This window comes from Herpailurus yagouaroundi, unplaced genomic scaffold, assembly GCF_014898765.1.
Source record: "Herpailurus yagouaroundi ecotype Mexico unplaced genomic scaffold, PumYag 182, whole genome shotgun sequence".
Taxonomy (NCBI): Eukaryota; Metazoa; Chordata; class Mammalia; order Carnivora; family Felidae; genus Herpailurus; species Herpailurus yagouaroundi.
The window spans coordinates 7378015-7395738 of record NW_024412413.1 but is presented as its reverse complement, the minus strand read 5'-3'; the positions used below and the strand labels follow the sequence as shown (position 1 = coordinate 7395738).

Here is a 17724-nt window from a genome sequence, read left to right as displayed (position 1 = left end):
CTTTGCCCTCAGCTTACCTCACGCTCCCTCATCACCTGTGATCAGCTCTGGCAGTTTAGGCCATGCAAAGACACACATCCGCACACCTATGAGTGGCACTTCAGTGAACAATGCTTTTGATAGTTTTTTGTTTTGTTTTTTTGTCTTGGTAGCTGCAGTGCCCTAGGAAGATCTGATATGGTTTGAAATGTTGGGGTTTGGAGCTGAAGTCCAAGAAAGAATTCTGGAGATGTCTTCGGTGTAAACTGATCATATACTTTGGGATTTGGGGAAGGTAAAGACAAAGAGAAGTTTCCAAAAGGACTTTCATATGCTAAAGAAGATTCTCAGGATCTAAGAGGCCTTGCTATTGTCAAACTATGATCATTTTTTTTTTTTTTTTTTTACTCTAGCAGAGCATTAACGTTGAGACAGTTGGGACTTCCAGGAGGAATATTAAACTCTGCCTGTCTCAAGGATTTGTCAATGGGCTGCAGGTTATAAGGAAATTTAATTTTGTCTACATTTCCTTTTGCCTTTGTTCTCATCAGATCGCTCGAGGCAGAGTCCGGAAAACTGCAGTTTGGTCCCTGCTAACTATAAGGACTTGGACAAGTCACATTTCCCGAACTGTTTCTTCATCTACATAATGGGGACGTAATCCCCACCTGATAGGACTAAGAACAGTGAGCTAGGAATAACCATTATTTATTGACCCCCTTACTATGTGCTAGCCATCACACTGGACAGTTGACTGCATATCTTCATGCATTCTCACAGAAGCTCTAGAAGGTATTGTCTCCACTTGGTGAGGAAAAACAAAAGGGATGTACCCAAGGCTATATAAAGAACCTGGCAGGCCTGCCGGGCTGAGACCAGAGTGAACAGGTAAGGTGATTACCTGCACAGGCAAAAAACTTAGGAGGACACCAAAATAAACATCAAAATAAGTGGTGTTTTAATTTTTTTCTTTCTAATTTAATATTTTTAAAAAATAAAAATTAATGCCAAAAAAATCTGTGATGAGCAAAATATAGAAAAAAATGTAAAAGACAGGACCAATAATTGTGCCCTGCTGAGGAGCCATATTCAATCCGGGCCATAGGAAAACACCTGTTTGTTTGTTTGTTTGTTTGTTTGTTTGTTTCCAGGCCCTATGCCAGAGTTTGGTTCATTCATTAAACAAATGTGTTGGGGTACACACTGTTCTGGATTCTGGGAATACTGTAGAGAACAAAACAAGGGCCTTGCCCTCAAGAAGCGTTTGTTTTCTGTTGAATACTGACAGCAAGCAAAACCATCTCCGCGGGAAGGAAAACCCAACTCGATCTGCTCTTCCTGCTCCATCCAGATCTGGTCCTTGGGTCTCTGGGCACTGGTGATGAGGGAGCATAAGGCAAGCTGAGGGCAAAGCGCAAACTAGCAAACACGCCCCTCCCCCCAGGTGGGATACTTGTGACATTCCTCAGGCACTCCTGGCTGCCCTAAAGCTGAGAGAAGGAAAAAAGAAATAGTTAACTGATAGAAATCACAGTCGTGCAGGACAGGAGTCACCAATAGTTTACAAATGCAAATGTTTTAGTAAATTACAAGAAAAGGCAATCTTTTTTTTTTTTTTTTTTAAATTTTTTTTTTTCAGCGTTTATTTATTTTTGGGACAGAGAGAGACAGAGCATGAATGGGGGAGGGGCAGAGAGAGAGGGAGACACAGCATCGGAAACAGGCTCCAGGCTCTGAGCCATCAGCCCAGAGCCCGACGCGGGGCTCGAACTCACGGACCGCGAGATCGTGACCTGGCTGAAGTCGGACGCTTAACCGACTGCGCCACCCAGGCGCCCCAAGAAAAGGCAATCTTATCAATAGCCTGATCTCCAGAAACCTATAGACTCAGTTTCCTGGAGCCCCAACATCACCCTCCCTTCCGTAGTGATCTGGGAAACAAAGGCAAGAAGGAAATGGTAAATAAAATTAAATTTCTTTATAACCTGCAGCCCATTGGCAAATACTTGAGGCAAATACAGAGCATAGCATTTCTCTAGGAACTCTCTACGGTCTTCATGTTAATGCCCTACTAGAGGGAAAACAACCTTAGCTTGACTATTGCAAGGCCTCCTATCTTCTGAGTCCTCTTTAGCATATGAAAGTCTTTTTTGGAGGCCTCCCTTTTGCCTTTACCTCCCCTAACTCATGGTATATAACCAGTCACTATTCACAACCCCAGTGCAGTTCTTTCTGCCCATGGGTCCTGTCCCTGTGCTTTAAGAAAATCACCTTTTTTGCACCAAAGACGTCTTCCAGAATTCTTTCTTGGCCATCGGCTCTGGACCCCCACCACTCCAAAACCCCATCACTGGCAGGGCCTAAGACCCCTCCCAGGGCCCAGTTAGCTAGTATAGAGCCGGTGGGTGGGGCTGGAATTGCCTAAATTAGTCTCTCATATCTCACAGCCAAGAGTTCCTAGGAACTGGTTAAATGCAGATACCCAGGCCCCACCCTGCTGCTGGGCTCCAGAAGCTGTAGGATGGGGCGCACAAGGCAGAACAGGTTTTTGTCTCCTATGGATTGGGTCCACTCTTACAAATACAAACAAAGCTAAGCTCCCGACAATAGCACATCTGTAGTGAACTAGTTTCCTTACAAATACCTTTCACAGTCTCTTCCAGAATTCTCACCTCAACCTTTTTTACTGAAACCCAGGGAGGGGGAGTGAGTGCTCTGAGGCACAAATCCAGGAGTACCAGACGGAGTAGCTCTGTGGCTACCAGTGTGTCCCTTTAAGAGGGAGGCTCATCCCTGGCAACTGGTGTTCAGATGGGGCCTTGGAGAGGCCCTAGGGGGAGGCAGAAGTAGGACTGGGGGAACTGGGACTACAGAGACTGGTCGTCAGAGGGCATTCTGAGAGCACCAAAGGAAGCCAGGTCTGAAGACAGGGGGCCTGAGACCCTAGCCTGGAAGGATCCTGCTCAAAAAGGAAGGCTCTGGCTCTTTGGGGCCAGACCTTTGACTGAGATTTGGAGGTTAGTGGCTTCCATATTTGGTTTGGACAGTGTAGCTCCTACCCTGGGTACTTCACTTGCTTTTGCCAAGAAACCTTTGAGGTGAGTACGCTTATATCAATTTCTAGAGGTAGGTACTGACACCAGAGTACTGACACCCTCTGGGGTGACCTTGGCTTCCCAGAATCACAGCAAGGTCAGAATTCACATTAAGTTCTGTTCCTCTAAAGCCCATGCTTTTCCCTGCCCCCTTGGTGGAAGGCCAACTGTCAACATGTGCTGAGTGAATATGGGAGGTGTTGACCCTCTTTTTCTCTATCTGGGGTATGACTTTTTTTTTTTTTTTTTTTTTTTTTTTTTTAGAGAGAGCATGAATGCATGAGCAGGGGAAGGGGAGAACCTTAAAGCAGGGTCCATGGGCGCAGGGCTTGAACTGTGAGATCATGACCTGAGCCCAAATCAAGAGTCGGACACTTAACCTACTGAGTCACCCATGCGACCCTGGAGTGTGACTTTTTCAGGGGTGCAGTCCCAGCCTGAGGAGCAGCCTTGATGCAGTGTATATACAGGCAGACTGACCGTTCCTTGGCTGTCCCTCCTGGGGCTGTCCCTCCGCAGCTAGGTGAACTTGGGCAGGTCCCTCCCACTCTCTGAGCCTGTTTCTCATCTATAAATGGGGCCACCACTGCCAGCCTCTCCCAGGCTGTCAGGAAGATGAGGGGGCGCAGGAAAGGAGCTGTGCTAAAAGGGGCTTTGCAAAGAACAGTCAGGGCTGGTTGTTGGTTCTAATTCCCTCTTAGTTTATGGGCAGCAGGAGGTTGGGAGATTGTGGATGTTGACTTTTTTCCTCCATATTTCAAAACACCTGCAGGACTTCTATTGTTTTCACAATAAACAAGTCCCGTTGAATTTAAATAAGCAGAAGGGCACATGCTCAAACAAGTCCATTGAATTTAAATAAGCAGAAGGGCACATGTTCAGAGGTGGTGTTTGTGGAGGGGGTGGAGGCTGTTGTTGGGTTGGCACAGGCTCCCTTGGGGCCAAAGCCAGTGGGGCCAGGGATGGCACTGCCCCACCTGGAGATGGGGGGCAGGGGCGGCAGCCCTCCCTCCCCCTCTACACCTGGGGTTAGTGATCTCTGTGGATCAGAGCTCAGTCCCAGGACTGAGAACTAGTCTCTAGAGTCATGGGCAGGGAGAGGAGTTTTGCTCCCCAGGAGGGGTGGTAGAGACTGTCCGATCTATAGTCTTTATTCTACAGATTCAGAGAGGCCCATAGAGAGGGAGGCCTTGATCAGGGTCATTTGAGTCAGAGGGCCAATCCAGGCAGGTATGTATCCAAATCCAGGGTCAAATTTTTATGGCCGACCCTCCCCTTTGATGTCCGCCCCGCAAGGAGATGCTGGCTCTGTGCCAGGTCCTGTGCTGGGCTCAGGCACTCAGGTGATCACAGCTAGACCCTACCCCTGGAGGGTGCCCCAGCTAGTGGGAGCCTGCCAGGAAGCACCCACAAGAGGAGGGGTCTGCTCTGGGGTAGGGAGAAGTCAGGAAGGTTTTGTAGAGGAAATGCTGTAGCTGGGCCTTTAGCTCTGAGAAAGGGGTTGCTCTGAGGATAGTTGGGGAGAGATGATCCAGGTCCAGCAAACAGTAAATTGAAGGTGGAGGTGGATACTGTTTGCAGTGACAGTGGCCTACACTTAACAGCAGGGGATGGGGGTTGGAGAGGTCCAGGGACAAACTTAGGAAGGGCCTTGATAAATGTGAGAACAATTGGACTGTTGTACTGTGGGCTTCTGGGCGGGGTCGGGGGCGGCACAGTGGTTGAGGTGTGTAGGGGGCAGGGCTTGCTTCTGTGACCTGGGGTAGGTGAGACTAGCCCCTTGGGGGTGGGCTGGGCCCCGAGTACATCCACAGCGCCACCTGGTGTCCACCTGTCTCACTGCAGCGTGACCTTGTGGGGCTTTCTCCAGGGGAGCCAAACCTTTGAGCAGAGATCTCTGCAGGGGACTCTGGGCTCCCAGGCCACCCTTCAGACCAGGGTCAGTCCCCGAAGCCCTACCCCCTTCAAAGCAGCCAGGTTCCGTGGTCAAGGGGTCACATTCAGTGATGTGCCATACCCCTCCTGGTTCTTTGCTGCCCTCTCAGGCCAGAGCCCCTATGAGTGTGAGGACACAAGGGTCTCATGGTATAACCCACCCGCCCAGGCAGGCGTCCTCTTACACCATGATCCCATTCCAGAGCAGGTCCGGCCTCCACGCACACAGCTGTGATGAGCAGCCTACTCTTACCTAATGGTTCCCTCAAGCTTTAGGGAACTTTGCCGGAATGTCCTCTCCTTAGAGCTTCCTCTATCCAGTACCACCAGGCACCATCACTCCCTCCTCAATGGTTTTCTTTCAACCTTGCTGGGGCCGTACAGATCTTCACTACATGCTGAGAACAAAGGCAGGTACCACACAGCATGTTCAGCATGTGTGTCTTCAAATCCACAGAACCCTCTGCAAAGATGTTCACAAAATCCAACACCTCTTAGGATGATGGGATTGCAGACAACTTTTCCTCTCATCTTTGTACTTTCATTGGTTGCTTACATTTTCTAGATATATAATATGATCAAAGCAAATACTTTTTGGAAAAAACAAATGAAGAAATCTAAGCACACCCCAAACTAAAGCTGGAGGAGCTCTGCTGAAGCTCATGGATGCAGGACAAGGGGCTGTGGCAGTGGCTGCGCCATCCTGCAGCTCTGGCCTTTCCTGTTTCACAGGAGCTGTCCATTCCTCCCAGCACTCTGAACACCAGGGGAGCAGGGAGCTTCTTCGCAGCTCCCCACTTAGCAGATGCACAACACACCTCACCTCTTACCTGACAACTGCAAGCCCCCCCCCCCCCGCCTCATTTTCTGCTCCTCTTGCACCATCCCATCTCTCAACATAGCAAATCGATTATGTCACTCTTTGACCTACAAAGCCTCGCGCCATCTGGCCCGCTGGCCTCTCCAGCCTCCACACCTTCCACCACCTCCTTGGCTCTCGTGCTGCGGTCATTCTGGCCTCCGTTCAGTCCTTCCAACATTCTTTTCACTTGCTGCTCCCTGTGCCCGGAGTGTTCATCTCTCTGATCTATACTTTGTCAGTGAGGCCTCAGATTAAACATCACCTTGTCACACAACTTCCCCAACCTCCTGACACATACTCCTTCACACCTGGGGAATTCACACCTGCTGCCACCTGGTTGTATTTCCTCCCTAGCACTAGGCCACCTGAGATCACCAAACTTCTCTACCCTTTTGTCTCCCAGCCTCCTCAGAATAGAATCCCTGCTGGGCAGGAGCCTTGTTGGTCCTGCTCACCTCTGTACCCTCAGCACAGAGCCCAGGGCTGCTTTACATACAATAGGCTCCCAGGAAGACGTTTGTGGGGATGAATGAATTTACCCTAGACTGACTTGCCGTGAGTCACAAAGTCTAAGGGTAAAACCATGTGTCATTTCCCACAGAAGCAGGCAGTACACATCAGCAGCATCTGGTCTTGGAAACTGTCCTCAGCAGAGAGGATTGGCAGGGGCCTCTGCCCAGAGCTGGCTCACAGGAGCCCCCAGTCAGTGGCTGTTGAATGCATTCTGCTCTCAGCCTGACATTCACTGAGCGTTTGATCTGTGCCAGGCACCGAGCATAGCACTTTACATTTACTCTCTTGAAAACCACCCTGTGAGGTAGGTACCATTTCCTCCATTTTACAGAAAAGGAGACAAACAGACTGGCCTACAAGTGGCAACGTTAGGACTTAAGCACAGGCTGTGTGATCTCAGATTCCTGCCTCAGAACATGTCAGCTTTGGGGGCAGGGGGAGATGTCAGCCAAAGCCACCTACCCTCTGTGTCCTCTGGAGAGACAGAGCCTTATTCTTCAGCTAGCACGCTGGAAAGACACAGTGCCTCAATAATAAGGTCTCACAGGTGTGGTGGTGAGAACATGGCCTGGATTCAAGGGCCCGGCCGTTTGCCACCTGGATAACTTAGTTTCTCTGTACCTGTTTCCCCATCTGTAACACGAGACCAGTACCTACACCTCAAGTCCGTTGTGTGTGAAAGTACCTAGCCTCGCCTCGGCCTGTGGCACGTGCTCACTCAAAGCCAACTGAACCAACAGACACCTGCGGCCACACTAGTGTCTGTAGTGCCAGGGGACGCTCGGAGAGCCATCCACCCACCTCCACACTTGTTCAGTGAGGTCGTCGTAACAAGGTGGGCAGAGATCCTTGGGGCCACAGACCCAGCCTATAGCCAAACTGAAACCATAAGTATACGCTTCTTGGTGGGGTGAGATGCTCTCTGATGACCAAGGTCCTCTAGAGGAAGATCTCATAGGCTGGGGCCAGCAGACGAGGCTTTGAGTCTTTCTCTACCACCAGCTGCAAGGTGACATTGGGCAAGTAGTATTCTCTCGGGGCCTTTTCTCCATTTTTGTAAACCAATGGTGAAAGTCAAATATTCTTCCCTATTATTGTCACTTCTCATCCACAAGGCTAACAAACAAGCAAAGGCAGCATATCCAGACTCAGCAGAGTTAAGCTCAGAGGGAGACAGACTGAGAAGAAGCCTGGCTATGTTGGACGCATACCCAAACCTTAAGCACGACGCAAATGCAGCAGGCAGAAATGAGTTTATTGCATTAGAAAAAACATCAAAGAAAACCAGCAAACACCTCCGTACTAGACACAGTCATTAGTTTGACTTCATGGGCAAAAAGGAATCTCAAAGGTACAAGCTTTATTTTGGGGAAGGGGTGAGGTCCATCCCTCCTCCTTCCCTGTCCCTTTAAACCAATGGACCTTGATGGAGGTGTCTACTGTATGATACACACATGGCTCATTTCTCACTCTGCTTGCCTCGCACACTTGTGTGGAGCTAGCTGGTCATAATGAGCACGCTCCTGAGGTTCTGGCATTGACAGAGAAATGTGAGGATTGGGTTGGCGGTCGTAGCCTGAGCCCAGGCTTCCAAAATGAGTGATAGTGGGACTTGGGTGGGGGGAGAGAGCTGGCCTTCCTGGAGAGCTCAGAGAAGGCTGCTTGCTGGCTGATCCCTCCATCTTTCCCCACAAGCCTAGAGCCCAGGCATTGGCACAAACGGCTGCTGGGCATGAAGCGGGACTTTCAGTGAACCAAGTGACAGTCTCTCAGGGTAGCTACTTTGGCTAACTTCTCCTGGGTCTGGAGTGACTGCTATTAGGAGTGAAGCCAGCTGAGCCTGGATATGGGGGAGAAGAGAGAAGGAGACTGTGATGCCACACCTTCTGGCTAGAGCTGAGAGCCCTGGGAGGGAAAGTCTGGAACAGGAGCCTGGAAGAGACAGAGGGCTGGGCAAGGCAACCTGGAAAAGGAGAGAAACCTGGGTGGGAAGCGAAGGACTCCACTAGTAAGCTGCCTTCCCGAGAGGTACCCAGCCCAAAACCTATTCTCCGTGAGCCCAATTCTGCCAGTAGGTCAACATTAAATAGCAGTCCCTGCTAGTTTTCTGCTCTCCAAAATGTCACTTGACATCACAGCTGGTCACCATGGGGGTGCCTCTGGGCAGGTCACAGGCAAACAGAAAGGCAGAAAATCACCTTTTCCTCTAGCCAAGCCCCTGATGACGCCAACTGCTATGGCTAATGGTAGAGACGGGAAGATGAGCAGCAGCTTTTTGAAGAGCAAAGGCCTGCTGCAGGCCGGACCCCAGGAAAGAGAACATAATTCAAGTCTGAGAAGTGGCAGGAGCTGTGGCGGGAGGGACCCATAGATGCCAGGGCTGGGACTCAGGGACCTGACAGCTCTGAGACCCTTCTCCACACCCCCCCAAAAACTAACTTAAGGGAGGCATGTGTAGAAAAGGAATCTGAAAGCCTCTCCAGGTAAGAAACGTCCAGATTGGTCCTCCCTATAAGCTCCTAGCAGCAGCTCATTAGGAAAATGCCCAGTCAGGCTCTCAACAATGCATCCTTAAAGTCAGAATGACAACAGAAATAACATGTGCCTTCAAAACACACTGAGGATAATGTAAAAAATCTCTATCAGAAACAACTCAAAATTTGCTTGCCACCTTGATTCTGCATTATTATTCTATCTTTCTACATGAGGGATATTTTCCTAGAACAGGGAATCATTTCCCCTTGGTCCCTAGCTGAATATTGCATCTGGTTTGGGGGTGAAGGGGGGTGGTACAGGGACTACAAACAATCTACATTATTACTTGTAGACAATAGGCCTGGGTCTCTGCCGCTCCAGCCCAAACCTTCACAAACTACGAGGTCAGCCATGCTGAGGAAGAGCAGCCTGTAGCCAGCAAGGCAGGTTCTCCAAAATTGATGTCAGAGGATTGGCAATCAGTAGGTGGAAGGAAGAATGGCTTTATCCTGTTTTCTCTGGCCTGACACTTGCTGTCACTCTCCCCTGATCCTGAGGCTTTTGGTTGCTCCAGCCCTGGCCCCGTGGCCTTGCTTGGGGTAGGGAGAGGAGGTGAGAGAGGCTGTGGCTACAGAGTTCACTTAGGTTGGGTCAGTCATCCTGAAACTGGTCTCACGTGCACCAAATCCTTTGGTTCATTTAACACTAGAGAGGAACTGCTTCCGGGATGTTGCAATGGCTGCTTCGTGGATGTTGTAAAACTCACCTGGGTCCCACAGGTGGTGGCAACCTGGGTACAGCGTGGGCGTTCTCTGGAAAGAGGTTCTGGGTCGGGGCTCCCCCAAACCGTGCCTCTTGCCTTCTGCTTAAACAAACCCTCTCCCTTTCTCCAGTGTGGAGGATGCCTAGGAAGCAGTGTCAAGAGTGAACTCACAGACAAGACAGCCTTAATAAATTAGTATAATACTATTAGAAGGGATGGCATTTTGTTTTGTTTCTTAGCAGCATTGTCCTACATGCAGCCTGGTGATCTCCTTTCCTGGGAAATTTAAAAAGCCTTCCCCTGGTTGTTAGCTCTGATGTAAAATTATAAAATAGAAATCTGGTAGGGTTTGTTTTGTTTAAAAAGGAAAAGCCCCGGTGAGGCAGGGCGGTCCCATGCAGTCCTGTTAGCTCTGGCCGTTGGGTCGGCCCACGGGGCTCCCTCCAGGAGGCTGGATCTGAATGGAGTCCAGGAGGGGCCGCAGGGCCTGTCCGAAGGGCCTGTGGAGAAAAGAGACCCAGGGGCTTGGGTGGGCTGGGTGCAGACAGTCACAACCGCGCCCATGGATACAGTGATGCCACCACACAGGGAAGAAGGACACCCATAACCTCACTCGCTTTTCTCACCTACCTCGCACATCACGTTCATGGAGGAGCCCTCAAAATGGCCTGCTCTGTGTTTTTATTCCTGGGGTCCCCCTCACCCCGCGGAGATGCTACCGTCTTACTACTTCACCTATAGACCCTGGTTAGCTCTGGCTTGAACAGGCTAGCTGCATACAGGGAACTAGAGCTTTCTGACCTTTCTGCACTTGAATCTTTAATTCTCATGGTATACATGGATAAAAATAAAGTTTAAGTGAGGAAACTGAGGCAGAAGAAAAAGGATAAGAAAAAGGTATTTTCTAGGGAATACTCAGGAAAAATGACAAACGCAGGTTGCCAGGAGGTGTTAAGGCCACTTTCTAAAGGGCTCCCAGTTTGCTCTCAGAGTAACTTGGCTGGAAAAAAACACTGCAAATACTGGAACCTTAGAGACTTTTCAAAATTCCTAGAACTTTAAATCAGGGTGCCCACAACACATCTCAGTTACTGGCTTTCTTTTTCTTTGGTGGATATTGCCATTTTTGAAAATCATGTCCAGGTTCAAAGGGAGCATTCTCAAGCGTAAACAGATGACACCAAGATATATTAACCTTAATTCAGACAAGTCCTGGAGCTTCACCCACCAAATAATAACAGCAAGAACATTCCAGCTACTTATACTTGCTTAGGGCCTCATAACCTAGATCCTTTAGTAAGGCTGTGAGGCTTAACACACCCACCAAGGAACGGGAAGGCAGAGGCAGGGCTGGGAGTTGGGACTTTCCTCACTAGATTGACACCGCAGCCTTGTTTCCCTTGCAAGTTTTTCCTAAGAGGTTTCTACCCAGGTGTGAAAAACAGCTCACCTTGCTGAGCCTGCTAAACCTGCCAGGATCTCTGTTGGACAGGGCCCCAGTTCAGGAGAAACTGAGTCAGGGTTCGCAAACAGACATGGTCCTGGAGTGGTTAGAGGCTTGCCTGAACACAACAGCAAAGGAAGGGAAGGGTGTGATGGCTTTGGGTGTGTGTGTGTGTTGTGTGTGTCCTTTCAGGGGACACTGCTTAGATGATGGCCCACAAAGCTCGGACCACATCAGGGTGGGAGGGGCTACAGTGCGTTCTTGAAGAAAACATCTACTGAGGTATGAGGGCAAGTAGGAGGTTGTCTCTGAGGGCATCAAAGAGCTCATGGTGCAGGGGAAGAAAGACTAACAAATGACATTCGCAAAATAAGCCACCCTACTAATCCTCTGATCTGTTCTCTGCCTGTCTATCTAAAAGTACACTTTATGCGAGGACTTCTGGGGAGTGGCACGCTTCATGAGATGCCAGGGCTCTGTACAAATGCTGGAGCCGGCGTCAAGTGGATTTCTAAGTTCTGTGGTTGCACTCAGGCCAGGATAGAGTTGGTTCAACTCCAAGGAGGGTGAAGTATTACAGGCACACATCAGTGAGTGGAGAGAATGGTGGCTTTACCTGGTAGCAGCTGCCATCATGACAGGGCCCACCTAGCTCGGGAGGATTCTGCTGAGATCAGGGGCCAGACGAGCAGCACGGACTGTGAATGGGGATTTCAGGGGCTGAGGCAGAGACCGAAGGCCACTTACGTGGATAGAATTTCAGAGGGAAGGTCAGTGATGTAGGAAGGGATCTTCCGCCCGGTCAGGAACTGTGCCACTTCGTTGGTAAAGGTGTTACAGTTGTGTTCAAAGAGGTTGTAGGCCTCGCTTCTGTACATTGTAAGAAAGGTTTGAAGAACAGATCTGAGAGAGTCAGCAAGCACATATGTGAAATAACTCAAACCAGGAAATGGCATGGAGAGCATAGCTGAGTTAAGAGGACTGTGATTTTCCTTTCCTCATACACTCCAAAAGGACTGCTTGATTTGCCACTCTGGACCACAAAAACAGATTTTTAAGGGAAAGATGAAATAAAAATATATGGCTCCTCTACAGTTTCAGTAGAATCTTCATAGTCACAAAAGCAGAGCTCTAGTGTTAAACACTTACTACAATGACAATTGACTAAAGCTTAAGAGAAAACCTGCTCAAGTTGGCATTTCATCCAAATCCCTCCACAAACCCTGGTTTTGATTTTTCAGGACGAGATACTGGCCCAGGATGGGTTGAGAACAGCAAGTGCTGAGACAGCAGCAGCTGATTTTAATCAGAAGGAATAAATAGCCCTTCCTGTCCTCAGGGTTTCAGCAGAAGGTATGCTGGGATGGGATATCTGCCTGGGAGCAAAGCTGAGCTCTTTCTGTGGCATGATAACTGCTTTCTCTTCCTATTTATTCAGCAAATACTGGGCCAGACCTTGTGCTGAGTGCTCTGGGCGATGTGACCTTGTGGCTGCCCTCTGGGGCTGATCGTCTAGTGGGGGGACAGACACAACTAACCACCACCCCTGTCTCCACTCACCGGAACAGAGACTCCCCCAGGGAGGACAGGTATTCCAGAAAGAGTTCTTCTGTGACTTCTGTGCTCCCCACATCAACCACAGAGTCTGGGGGCCCAAGCAATGTCCCTCCCTAAAAGAGCCAACCCAAAGAAAGTCATTAAGTCACCATCTCCACTGAATTTTTTAATGTGGCTTCCCTTGGGAGACCACAGATGCTCTGTTCCAACGTTTACCTTTCAGAGCATCCAGGGCAGATGAAGAGTGTCATTTCCTATCTGTATCAAGGCTGCAATGGCTTAGAGCTTCCTGTTAACTCTCCATTGCCAAATGCTGGCAACGTGGCTAAGAAGCTGGGCTGCTTTCTTCTGGTGGGGCCCTGGGAAATTGAGTCTCTGGCCAGTCTCAGGCCAGACCCCTGATGCTGTCACCTCATCCAGTTGATAAAAAAATAGAAACCCAGAATCTGAAGTCTCCCTTTGTTCCCAACAGGCCTGATCCCAAGGGCACAAAAGGAGAACCAGAAATGGCTAGCACTTGACAGGCCATGTTTCCATGCCTATATTTAAGTGTATGCAGCCAGTTTTTTCTTGTGACACACTTGCTATCCCTTAGAACACTGGGGAAATGTGAAGACTGTGAGAAGTCTGGCAGGCTGGCAAACACTTCCACAATTTAGTTCTATTTTATCTGGGAGGCTAATCTAACAATGTCGATAGGGTTCCCCAGGCAAGGGAGTTAATGGCCCATGAAAGGCCTACAGGAAACCCTCCACCATGGGTTAATAGACTGCTATAGCAGACTAAAGGAGAGCCTGAGGCCAAGGGGAAAGCAGCCATGGGTGTGCAACAGATCACTGGGGAGGACAGAGCTGGGAATGGCTAGGGGGTAAGGGAGAGCACTCCTGAGCAGAACTCCCTGGAAAGATCATTAATTCACCCAATAGCTATTGGGCACCTACTGTGTGGCTGACATTGTTCTAGGCACTGGGGAAAGCCTGGTGAGCAGGATCATTACAATCGTCCAAGAATAATGGTCTCAAAATTGTAAGAGACTGAAAGATCACTATTCGACCCCCTATTATTCATTCATATAACAAATATGTACTGAGAACTTACTATGTGCCAGGCCTATGCTAGGCACTGGGGGTACGATGTGGACAAAACAGATGAGATTCTTGCCCTCATGGAGCTTATAGTCTAGCAGGAAAGGCAGACAAAAAAAAAAAAATCCCATAAACCAATATATAATTTTGAGCTGTAATAAGGTTATTAAAAGTCCAGCATGCCATCAGTACATATAACAGGGGACCTTTCCAGTCTGAGGAGTCTGGGAAGGCTTGCCTGAGAAAGTGACATTGAGCTCAAATCTGAAGGATGGAGAGGCAGAACCAGGCGAAGGATCAGGGAGGTGGACGAAGTGAGAGAGTAGGTTTAAATGTCAAGGTATGTTCAAGGAATGAGAAGAAGGTGTGTGTGTATGTGGGGGGGGGGGGGGTTGGCGGGAAGGCACAACCTGAAAAGAGGTCATTCAGAGAGGGAGACAGTGACCAGATCAGATAGGACCTTGGAGGCCATGCTGAGCTTTCTGGGTTTTATCCCAAGAGCAGTGGGCAGAGTTCTGACTTCAGCAGGGGGATGCCATGATCAGATTTTCATCTTGAAAAGATCACTTTGCCTCCTGTGTGGAGACCTGACTGAGGAGGAGCAGAGGTACTGCTGTGGTCCAGGCTGGACGTGAGCGTGGCATGGATGAAGGTGAAATCTCTGGAAATATGGGAAGAGATGAACAGAGACTGACTTAAGATATATTTACAAGGTAGAACTGACTGGGCTTAACGAAGGATTTGTTACAGGAGGTAAGGGACCAGCGAGAGGAAGAAATCAAGAATGACTTTCCATTTATGAATAGCAAAATGAATGGTTGGTTGGTCTTTGCTTGAGCACCTTCTACGAAAACCTTAGATTGCTCGGAGAGAAAGTTTGTGGCAAGGTACATGGGTTTTAGAGACAGAGAGTCCTGAGTTTTAGTACTGGTGCCACTTACTGGCCATGTAAGTTTGGGCAACTCACTTTACCCCTCAGAGCCCTCATCCTTCAGCTCAACATTGACCGAGTTCATACTATGAGCTCGGCACTGAGCTGGTTGACAGGGACAGAGAGTGAGACATGGTCTCAGCTCACAAGGAGCTTATACACAGCTCCCTGCAGAGACTCAGGAACAGCTCATCCATCAAACCATGCTCGGTGTGACCCAGAGGGACCCACATATGTTGAGGGGGCACAAAGGAGGCCTGGGAAGGGTGTTTTTGAGCTGAGTCTTAAGGTAGTTATGAGGAACTAAGCCACAGGCTGACATCCACTGGGCTAGAAGCCAGACATACAGAGTAGTAGTAAAGTTCCTGGTCTATGGGAACCCTGGGAACGTGAGACTTTAGGGCAGGGTGTGGGGGAAGCCACTCACTGGGGGACAGCTGGAGATACCGCCACTGCCGAAGAAGAACTCATCCTTATGCACAACTATGGAGGTATGCCTGCAATGCAGAGAAGAGACAGGATAAGCCAGAAAACTTCAAACTGGTCTGAGAAAAAGCAAACACCACACTTCAAGGAGAATAATTTCTGCCCAAGGATAGGACTTACACGGTCAGCAGCCTTATAAAACTAACCAAAGGCATAAATACCATAGATCAGAGTTTCTCAACTTTGGCACTACTAACACTTGGGGCTGGAAAATTCTTTGCTGGGGGGCTGTCCTGTGCATTCTAGAAGCTTAACAGCATCCTGGCCTCCACCCACTAGTTGCCAGTGGCACCCCCCCAATCAGTTGTGACAACCAGACAGGTCTCCAGACACTGCTGAATGTCTCCTGGGGCAGAATAGAACACAGCAGAAGAGGAGTCCCTAGATTCACCCTGATACTGACACACCTTTACTGAAATAAAGCTCTGCAGACTAAGGGGTGTTCCTAGGCAGTTAACAGGAGAGGTTAACCTGGACCATGCTGAGGCAAGACCTGTTTCAGGTGGAAGTGCTCATATAACTCGGTTTGAGTCAAACGAAGCAAAAAGACATTCTGGTCATCCCAAATGTCAGCAGGCTCCAGGAGTCCAGATGGAATACTGACCTATGGTCTCTTCTCATTAATGGAACCGAGAGCTCAGCTACCATCTTGTCTGAAAGGGGTGGATCCAGTGCTGACAGACCACGGCAGATGTGTTTTAAGACAGCCATGTGGAGCCCTTGGGACTTCTGTAGTTAGAAGGCTTGGTCAGGCGTGGGCATGACATCATTCTACCTTTCTTTACGCAAGGGTTTCTCAACCTCAGCACCACTGCCATTTTTTGCTTGGATAATTCTTTGTTGTGAAGGGCTGCCCTGTGCATTGTAGGGTGTTTATAGCAGCATCCTTGGCTTCCGTCCACCCATCAAAAATGTCTCTAGACACTGCCAAATTCCCTGGGGTTGGGGATCGGGGCACAAAATTACCCCTGGTTGAGAACCACTGCTTTAGAACTTGGAAGTTTCATGATACAGAGAGTTAGGTTTCAAGCTGGAAACATAGACTGAAACCTGAAGTGCACAGGTACTCCTTTGTTTCATAAACCAGTCAGTCATTGTAAGGAGTCCCACCCAACTTACCAGATGCCTTCCAGTTGTTTCCCTGTAGAGAAAAGAAGAGATTTAGCTACTCAGGACCAGAATAAATGGCCTCCCAGCCTGAGCAAATTCAGAACATCACTCAAACCCACTATAAACCCACTCAAACCCAATTTAACCCACTATAAACCCACTCAAACCCACTTTAACCCACTATAAACCTCTGGGGGGATTTTCCAGGAATGCAATTCTCCTCCAATAAGGTCCTTAGGTCATGATATAGGTATGTCATGTTAAGTAAGTTGAACGATTATCAGAATCCTTCATCAGAATGCAAGATAAAAACACTGGTATAGATGTACCCCAATTTTATGTTTGTTTTTCTTTCCCTGTCAGGGTCAATTCAACTTTGCCTTTAATTTGTCTCACATATAGCGACAACAGTAAAACAATGGTATAAAAAAGCTATTATCCACTTCTTCATTGAGCATATGGGAGGTGAAACCCTTCAGAAAATGGCAGAGCGAAACTTTACAAATCCCGTCCATTTGGAATAGTCAATGCAAATGTATTCTGTACCTCTATATGGCAGAAATGATGTTAGATATGGAAATGAAAGTACGAAGAGATCACTGTCCTGCCTTTAAGGAGCCCAAAGTCAAATGGAAAGAGAGACACACATAACTAAGTAAAACACAATGTTGATAGGTTCTAATTATACAGTGGTAAAAATAAGATGCTATATATGATAAAGATAAGGAACTACCTTCATAAACTGTAATTCAACCCAGGAAAAGTAGGGGCAGGGATGGACGTTTCTGCCAGAGGGAATAGTATGTGCAAACCCACGGTTGTGATAAAGATCAAGGTCCTGCAGGTTAGAACAAAGACTGTAGTGATGGTGACAGGAGGAAAAGTGGTCAGCAAGGATGCCAGGAAAGTAGGGTAAGCCCAGACAGAAGGCTGTCCTACACCGTGGGGGCATTCATGGTTGTTAGGCAGCCAGCAGAATGCCTTAACCAGATCTATGTTTTGGTTTTTTTTAATGTTTATTTAGTTTTGAGAGGGAGAGAAAGAGAGAGAGAGAGAGAGAGAGAGAGAGAGAGAAACATGTGAGCAGGGTAGAGGCAGAGAGAGGAGACACAGAATCTGAAGCAGGCTCCAGGCTCTGAGCTGTCAGCACAGAGCCCAACTCAGGCCTCGAACTCATGAACAGTGAGATCGTGACCTGAGCCGAAGTCAGATGCTTAACCGACTAAGCCGCCCAGGAGCCCCCAGCTCCATGTTTTTAAAAGACAACTATATCTTTTATTTATTTTTTTAATGATTTTTTAAAGTTTATTTATTTTGAGAGAGAGGGAGAGAGAGATAGAACACAAGCAGGGGAGGGGCAGAGAGAGAGGAAGGGAGAGAGAATCCCGAGCTAAGAGCGTGGAGCCTGATTCAGGGCTTGAACTCGCAAACCGTGAGATCATGACCTGGGCTGAAACCAGGAGTGGAACACTTAACTGACTGAGCCTCC

At 48.6% G+C, this 17724-nt stretch overlaps 1 protein-coding gene and 1 long non-coding RNA gene across 2 annotated transcripts in view; one reads left to right on the top strand and one right to left on the bottom strand.

Moving 5' to 3' along the window:
• The first annotated feature begins 2883 nt into the window (after positions 1-2883).
• Positions 2884-12633, top strand: LOC121040266 (uncharacterized). The gene is made up of 3 exons (XR_005795217.1): positions 2884-2996; positions 12308-12419; positions 12505-12633. It is a non-coding gene; the product is annotated as an uncharacterized LOC121040266 (long non-coding RNA).
• Positions 7619-17724, bottom strand: part of DESI1 (desumoylating isopeptidase 1) — an 18834-nt gene continuing 8728 nt past the window's right edge. Inside the window, exons 2-6 of the mRNA XM_040490702.1 lie at positions 16245-16266; positions 15067-15136; positions 12627-12736; positions 11814-11936; positions 7619-10122 (exon numbers count right to left, since the gene is read on the bottom strand). Of these exons, the coding sequence (XP_040346636.1) occupies positions 10029-10122; positions 11814-11936; positions 12627-12736; positions 15067-15136; positions 16245-16266 (419 nt within the window). The 3' untranslated portion in view covers positions 7619-10028. The remainder of the gene's footprint in view (positions 10123-11813; positions 11937-12626; positions 12737-15066; positions 15137-16244; positions 16267-17724) is intronic.